This window comes from Bidens hawaiensis, unplaced genomic scaffold (genome assembly GCF_021521415.1).
Source record: "Bidens hawaiensis isolate Kalapana, Puna unplaced genomic scaffold, B.hawaiensis_p1.1 tig00063546_1, whole genome shotgun sequence".
Lineage (NCBI taxonomy): Eukaryota > Viridiplantae > Streptophyta > Magnoliopsida > Asterales > Asteraceae > Bidens > Bidens hawaiensis.
This window is the reverse complement of record NW_027501365.1, coordinates 39,216-47,546: the sequence shown is the minus strand read 5'-3', so window position 1 is coordinate 47,546 and position 8,331 is coordinate 39,216. Positions and strand designations below refer to the sequence as shown.

Below are 8,331 nucleotides of genomic sequence, written 5' to 3'. Positions count from 1 at the left end.
CTCGACTTAAGGCTTAAGCCTTTAATATAATATTGAATTATATTGAATTCGTTATTATGCCTAACCTTAGTGGCGTATAGAAACTCTAGAGAATTGAGCAACACTCTGACGCCGCTTTACTTTTCTCGATCAACTTTGATATGCCAACTTCAACACTCGTCGGCACGTCTTTCGGGAATCTTTGCCATAACAACGCCTTCTTGATGAATGAGGGTGGAGGGTGGCACAAACTTCGAGGAAATGTTATACACAAACGAGGAATTGTGGCACGCTTATCGAGGCAAATCGATTATACAAACTTGGAATTCTAGTGAGAGGCTAGAGAGAGAGTTGAGAGCTGTGTTTGGTGTGCAGAATGAAGTGCCCAAGGTCGCTATTTATAGACCTCAAATTGGATCCCATCGCGCTACGCGATGGGTCCCTGGGCAGGCCTATCACGTACCGCGATATAAACCTGATGACGCAGAGGGTAGGGCTGCCACGTGTCGACACGTGGCAGTCACCGCTCCACGTGGCAACACGTGGCGGCAGTGTTGCCACGTGGTGATACGTGGCAGCACATGGTGCCATCGTGTGCCACGTGGCACAAGTGTCACATTGTGTCAGACTCCCCATCGTGATACACGATGGGAGTCTCTTCTGTTTCATCGCGTAGCGCGATGGGTCAGGAAAACTTATTTTCAATTTAAACCCTCAACTTTGGAATTTGGCAATGTTAGTCCCTAGACTTTGAAAAGTTGATACTTTGAACTTGAAATTTTCATGTTGTTACAGGATGGGCGCGTATGGGTTGGGTGTTGATTTAAAAATCTAGCTAGGGTTGTGAATAAAAGACCTAATAATAATAATGAACGGAAATTTTCAAACCCTAGAATTAAAGGTCACAACTACGTACCGATCGGAAAAGTAAACATGAAACGTTGTTCAGAGAGTGAGGTGCAGCCTGAAAGAAAATATTCTAAGACCTTAGAGCTGCTTGAATGGGTAATATTATTATACTTGTAGTTTCAATCTAGCTATTTGTTACGGATTATAAGGTTTTGGATTTGAAAACCATAATACATGCAACCACCAAATATTATATTATCTTTTATTTTATTTGTAGTTTCAATGATCTATCGCTGCTAGGTTGAAAAATATCCTTTTAATTAATGTGCATGCATGCAGGATCACTTATGGAAGCAGGCCCCGGTCTTCCCCGTTGGGGCAAAGGTTTGCATGTGCTACAATACAATCTATGTTAGTTTTGTTACATATATATTAATTGTTGTTTGACATTTTATCACATGACAGTTTGCCGACCCTCGTGTGTTATCTAAGCACAACTGGAAGTTCTCAAAACTACAAGTGAGTATTTATATAATAATAACTGTTTAATTTGTTTGATGTACAAAATAGTTCTAAATTCTTAATAACAATCAGGATGCATTTAAAGAGGGTGGATTGTTACATGGGAAGGAGAATGTCTATCTCATCACTGTTGGAGAGTGTAAGCCTAGCATATTTATATGGCGATGAGTCTCATTTTAGAATTCCTAGTTATTTAAGAACTTTAAGAAACTCTTAAAACCAATCCTCTTTCAAATTATTTTTTACATGCTACTACTATTTAATGATAGGTTTGTCACTTATAGTATGCATATTTATGATTACAATTATGAAAGTTAATTTTTACACATTTCTAAATTTCTTTTGCACATGTAAAAAATGTATTTGATATGTTAATTTACACGTATGTAAACTTGTGATTCATAAATGCAATTTCAAAAAGTTTCATATAAAAAACATTAAAACTACTCTGTAACAATAATAATATATAGAAAAATTCAATTAAATAGTTTGTTGTTACAATACTCTTAAATTCTTTAAGAACTTTTAATAACTAATATTATTTGAGTATATTTTTTACATGTAAAATGAAGAGTTCCTCAGTTCCTCATTTTTTTAGTTCTCTCTTGAATCTGTTCCTATATATAACATATTGGTTGGTTAGCTTCTACATGATTGTTTATTTTTGTTCGTTGCAGCACAAGGGCTCATTCTTGATGGTCGACCGACAAAAACCTATGGACCCGTGGTTATTGCGGTAAGCAAGATAATTAATCTAATTATATATCAAAGAGATATTGCACTAATTAATGTTGAATGATTTTAATATTAATCTATGTTTTTTGTTTTACTATTGGTGGGGCAGATTGTATCTCCATTTCCACCTTCTAATAAGATGGCAATCATAGCAGTAAAAGAGGGCTTCCCCTCTGCAAAAGTTATTGACATGGAGAAAATGAATATGGCCTGGGTTCCTTGTAGTATTCCTCTAGGACAACAGTACGTGCTGGTTTACTTTTATTTATTTGACGGTTTCAAATTATTTTCGTATATAGATTGTTATCGGCGAATGGGGATTGATATGTCTCATCTCAATTTTGTAGGGGTGACACGCCTCTACCTCAGATTTCTGTCATAAGCTATGTCCAAAATTTGTATGCACCCTTTTAAAATTTCTTCAGTTATCTTAATTGTTGGCAGCTAATTTTATCTGACTTTGACATCAGGGCTACTTCAGATGTTGGTATTGAGCTTGGTCCTGGCTCTCACTTCTGCTTGCCATGTAAGTGTAAATTAGCGAATTTATTTTTCCTTCCCAGGACTTAAATACCGTTTGTAAGTTACAAAATCTTTCGTTTAAAATGCCATATTTATGTATAGCATCCCGATCATTTGGTGTGAAATCAGACCTTGGGTCGATAAATTAAGTAAAAGGATATTGTTGTCTTTTAATTAAAATATATTATTTAGGTTTGTTAGTATTTGAAGTTGACCGTAGATAAGTCAGAGTTGGAGTCAAATTAGAGTATTTGTTCCGTAAGTATTAGGAGCATGTAAGTAAGGCTTTTAGGATTAATTGTAACCTTATACTTTGTTTTTTTAACTTCTATCTTTTGCTGTATTACGCATCGGTAGGCTCATTACCCTTGGTTTTGAAAAAGAAACATTTGACCCATATTAAAAATTTTAAATAATCTTGTTACAATTATTTATTTGCAGGTATTCATTGATAGGCCCATTAATAAGGGGAAGCTGAGTATTGATCACAAGGATGCCTTCAAGGTAGAGCAGACTTACTCGAGAATGTTTTTTTTCAATTGTTTTTGTTTAAAGCGTGCTCTGCTCTTTCTGTGTAGGTATTTCTTTGAGAAAAAGTTAACCAAGCCAAGAGAGCTAATGAAGAGGTAGCTTTGTCAAATTAATTACTGGATGGTTTGGTTTATATTCCAGGCGTTTACAACTTAGCAATGTTTTTTAAACCGGATCAGACAATTAACCAGACGTTTTACTTGTTCACTGGTCAGACCGAATTTAAGAACCTGGTAACTTAATAATAAGTTTAATTTTGTTGAAAAGTATATAAGTTTATATGCCAAAAATTGGTCGAATTTAATTATTATTTTACACAGGCATATTAAAAATGAAGCCCACCTATACATTTTCAGTGAAATAGAGACATTCACTTTTCTATACGTATTAAAGCCCCAAAAAAGTTTACTAAAGTTTTTGGTCTGAACTGTGTTTAATAGGCAAACCAGACCGGAAGTGTTAGCGATTCCCGGTCTAAAAAGGTTGAACCGGCCAGTTCGGTCCGGCCTTAAAAATGTTGCTCATAAGTTGGTTTTAAACAACAGTTTCTCTGTTTTTATTTTTCAAAAGATTACTTTGTATTGTAGGCAATCCAAGCTCTAGAGGAATCCAGGAGGACTGACCGCAAAGTTGCTGCATTTGAGAATATGAGGTTTTATAAATTTTATCCAGATTTCGCCGTGTTCAAGGTTTGATTTTATTTATATTTAAAGTAAGGTACTTTATTTACCGGTGAAAATTGACACGGCTGACGTTCAAAATGATGTGCATGAAACCGAAAATACCCGATTTAAATCCAGAAAGACCAAACAGGCAAAATGAACCGAAACAAAAAAAGTTTTTTTTTGTATAAACTGAAAAAACCATGCCGAATCAGTTTTTTTTAGATTTTTATTTTAAATAATTTATAAGTATTCAATAAATATTTAACTCAAATATTTTTGCCAGATTTATAATAGTCAGTTTATTTATTAATTATCAAAATGATTTAGACTTAAGTTCATTATTTTGGGATATTATTTTGGCCCAACGTATACAACTTTAAATGGCAAAAACTAAAAAAACGAAACCACACTGAATTTAAAACCGTACGGATTTCAATAGTTAAAAAACCAAAGCTTCAGTTTTTGGTTGAATTCTTGTTGAAACCGTCTCAAAATGAATCATGCGAACCCTTAAATCAAATGGGTTAATTTTGAAAAACAGCCAAAGTCCCAAAACTACCTTGTAGATAGCTTGATTAAATAGGGATATTCATTATTCATGCATATGTTTTTCTTGAAGTCTAAACGTATAAATACCTATTATGGCAAAGCCCATCAAATATTTTGAGGAACTATTGCGTCGAAGCTTTCTAACCAATGGAATTCGTATTTATGTATTTATATGTAACTGGGTTCCTTGAATCTTTGGATTGTTATGATGTTACTGATTGATATAACCAATGTATTTATAACTCATGAGTTTACTTAAGTTCGGTGATAAAGTTTGTGGCGCACACGGTTTTATTATTACCATATCAAACGTTTGTTGATTATATCTTGAAAATATGGGTGGAACATAAACCTTAGTATGTTAATATGTTGATTAAGGTATTAGACATCATAATAATAGAATTTACTTCTATTCTATGAATTTGAGATTTTAGAGAAAGAAGATGAAGTTATGATGATTTCTGATTCGGTTTTTGTTATGATGTTACTGACTGATGGAGAAAAAGAGTTGTAATGTGATATCTAAGAGAAACCCTAATATATGGGTATGTACATCAAATGGACTATATATATTGTATGAGTCTAATTAGGTTATTTTACTACTTATGAATATTTAAATGGTAATGAGGCCAATATTAGGCTTTTTCCAATGTTTGTCCCCATGGCTGAATATCCTTTATGATGAATAATTCGTTAAATAAGTGGTCAAGTTAAACGCTCGTCAAGTTTTATTAAAAGTTAAAACTGTAGTAGTTGTTTGAGTTGCTGACAACTTAAAATCCCCAACAATCATACTAAAGTCTCAACATAAAACATTTAAAACTTAGTCAAATAACTGTAATAAACCCTTTGAGGTAATTAGTTATTTTGCATATTTGTTTGTAGATTATAATGTGCACATAACCGTTATTATAGACAAAACATATGTTATTATACAATGTCTCTACTTATACCCATATGCGTTATAAGCTCTTAGAAATTTATGGTGGGAGACCTTAAGTTATTAGATCCTAATAGCATATTTATAGTGTTAATGATGTGCGGCAATATATATATATATATATATATATATATATATATATATATATATATAATATTAGGATCATGTGAGAACTATTTTGAAATTGAGAACTTTGAACCATTTTGGACCACAAAAAACCCAAAAAATAAAAAAAAATCATAAAAAAACGCAAAAGTGAAAAAATTAAAAAACCCAAAATTCTTATTTATCATCCCGGTTTTATTAAAAAAAACGTTTTGGTTTAGCTAAATTATACACATATGTATAATATGTACATACATGTTTTTTATATACACATTTGTACAATTTAAGGTAAATGATAATGTACATATGTGTATATTACGTAACTAGAGATTAAATGAAATTATACACATTTGTATAATACGAAGTTTTTTTTTTTGAAACCGGAATGAAATATAAGAATTTTGGTTTTTTTACTTTTAAAAAATTTTGTTTTTTTTGTTTTATAATTTATTTAAATATTTTTAGAGGTTTTTTTTGTGTCTCAAAGGTTCTCAAAGTTCTCAATTTAAAAAGGGTTCTCTTAAGTTCCGTACCATATATATATATTGTAACATCCTGAAATTTCAAAGAATAAAATTTGGTATATTACTTATTGGTGGCGTAACAATTTACTCGGGTTAGTAGAGAAAGAATAAAATAATAAAGATGGAAGGATAAGTAGGCTATTAGGTGGAATTAATTATGGACGAAAAAGGAAGATGAGCTTAGGTCCATGGGCTTAAGGGGGTATAAATACCCCTTAAACCCTAATCCTTTTTATTTCTATCCATCTCTACATAATAGCCTCCCTACACACACATACACTTCCTTATTCACGGCCGCGATCAAGAAGAGTAGATCCAAGGCCAAAACCAAGCTAAATCTTGATAAATATTGACTATACAAGCAAGATACAAGATCTTTGTTGAATATCAAAGCTAACCGTAGCCTAGAAACGTCAAAAGGTATGTTCTTTACATATAAAGGTTATGTTTTTATGAACATGTTGCCCTAAAACTTAGCCCTAGAGTAGATCGGGTCTAGATCAACCATAAAGTTACAAACTTGATGTTTAAAATAGACTTAACGAACTCATGGATATATACGATTCATAAAGAAAACCCTATATCTAGCCTAAAACGGGTTTGAAAATGATAAAGGTTCAAGCTTTATGGATGAACGGGCTAAGTCTTAGCCGAGCATGGTTAAGGAAATGTTTAAGGGTAAATGTTAAAATACCCTTTGATAAGGGAAATAAAGGGCCAAATAGTAGCAGCTCGTTTGCATACAATGCATTCGCATACAATATAGAGATTCGCATACATTGTATGCATTCACATACCATAAAGAGATTCGCATTCATTGTATGCATTCGCATACAATATAGAGATTCACATACAATAAGGAGATTCGCATACATTGTATGCATTCGCATACAATAAAGAGATTCGCATACAATGACTCATTCAATAACAATGAACCATTTAATTACAATGACTTATTCAATTACAATGAACCGTTCAATTACAATGACTCATTCAATTACAATGAACCATTCAATTACAATGAATCATTCAATTACAATGGACTTATTAGAATGCATTGAAAGATTAGAATACAATATGATCATTTGAATACAATTGTATTCTAATACCATTCGAATACAATGTATCCTAATACAATACTATTAGAATAGACCAGACTTAGCCATTTCTGGTGAAACCTAAATAATGTGATTAGGACAAGTATTGATACATGTAAATAGTGTATAGTTATCCGAGCACCGTTAAAGATAGGACTAACAATTAACGGAGAACGTAACAGAACCCGTGTGAGTTCCTAGCCCCATTTCTTTGTTATGTTTTCGGAGCTGTGTGCATACTCAATGTGAATGTTAATACACTTACCTTAAGTGGTAAGCGTATGATATAATAATTGATGTGATGATATGTATGAATGTTAGTCGGTGCGTGAACGATCTTCGGATATTGCGCGTACCGCCAATGGGAAAGATATCCAAGTAGTTGTTAGTGTGTGTGAATGTTATGACGCGACTTGCTTATTATGTAAATGATGAACTGATAGGAAGTGTGTTATAGACAAGTAGATGTAGAGTGTGATAAAAGTGGAAAGGGGTCTAGTAAGGGTGCTAGTGGCATGATGATAGTACGTGGTAGGGCAAGCCTATACGTGCCTTTGTTATTAAAGTGGCATAGCGTGAGTGCGTGGTAGGGAAAGCCTATGCATGCCTCCGTTATTGAGTGACATAACGTGAGTGCGTGTCACACCCGGCCCTGAACGGCGGAAACAGCCGGGCGCGCGCGAGTGGGGATTGATACTTAAGCACGGGCCATTGCAAACATTCAAGATAAGATTTTCATTGCGCATGAAAATGTTTAATACAAATACATTACATTGTTTAAAAAAAATTACATAAAATCACCCAAGTATAAAAACTGTTGAAGATTTCCACGCCATATCCCCTTGCGCGGCGGGAACAACCACGCGCATCGAAGGGATAGAACTAAAATCTTCCAAAAAGCTAGTTTTAGATGTTCAGCGTGAGGTGCTCTAAGTGTGACTCCATGCGCTACCTAGTTATCTCCTGAAAGACACGTAAAAACATTTGAATCAGTATAAACTGAGTGAGTTCACAAGTTTTAGTAACTTGATAAATCGTATTGCATCATAATCTTGATAAAAATCATTCTGAAACATAATTCTGATAGCATCATTAAAACACATGCTTGGTAAAACATAGTTCTATCAACATATTCTGATAAAATCGTTCCGCGGGTTACGCGCGAACATTTCTGGGAACTGTGCTCGTCTGTGTAAGTGGCGCTGCCACTACGAGCGAAACAAGTAATACCGTCCCGCGGGTTACGCGCGGACACATCTGAAAAACCGTGCTCGTCTGTGTAAGTGGCGCTGCCACTACGAGCGAATAATACC

At 33.8% G+C, this 8,331-nt stretch overlaps 1 protein-coding gene across 1 annotated transcript; it reads left to right on the top strand.

The window, feature by feature from the left end:
• The first annotated feature begins 912 nt into the window (after window positions 1-912).
• On the top strand, window positions 913-3,833 carry LOC143603984 (uncharacterized). Its single transcript, XM_077080602.1, has 10 exons — window positions 913-984; window positions 1,168-1,212; window positions 1,294-1,347; window positions 1,423-1,489; window positions 2,028-2,086; window positions 2,195-2,328; window positions 2,556-2,611; window positions 3,280-3,371; window positions 3,579-3,629; window positions 3,726-3,833. The coding sequence occupies exons 1-10, from the start codon at window positions 913-915 to the stop codon at window positions 3,831-3,833; spliced, it is 738 nt and encodes a 245-aa protein (XP_076936717.1).
• Window positions 3,834-8,331: the final 4,498 nt, after the last annotated feature.

Coding starts and splice junctions, on each gene's coding strand:
- LOC143603984 (XM_077080602.1), top strand. CDS start 913: ATGAAACGTTGTTCAGAGAGTGAGGTGCAGCCTGAAAGAAAATATTCT. Junction 2,087..2,194: donor ATGGACCCGTGGTTATTGCG/GTAAGCAAGATA, acceptor TTGGTGGGGCAG/ATTGTATCTCCATTTCCACC. Junction 2,612..3,279: donor CTCTCACTTCTGCTTGCCAT/GTAAGTGTAAAT, acceptor TTTATATTCCAG/GCGTTTACAACTTAGCAATG.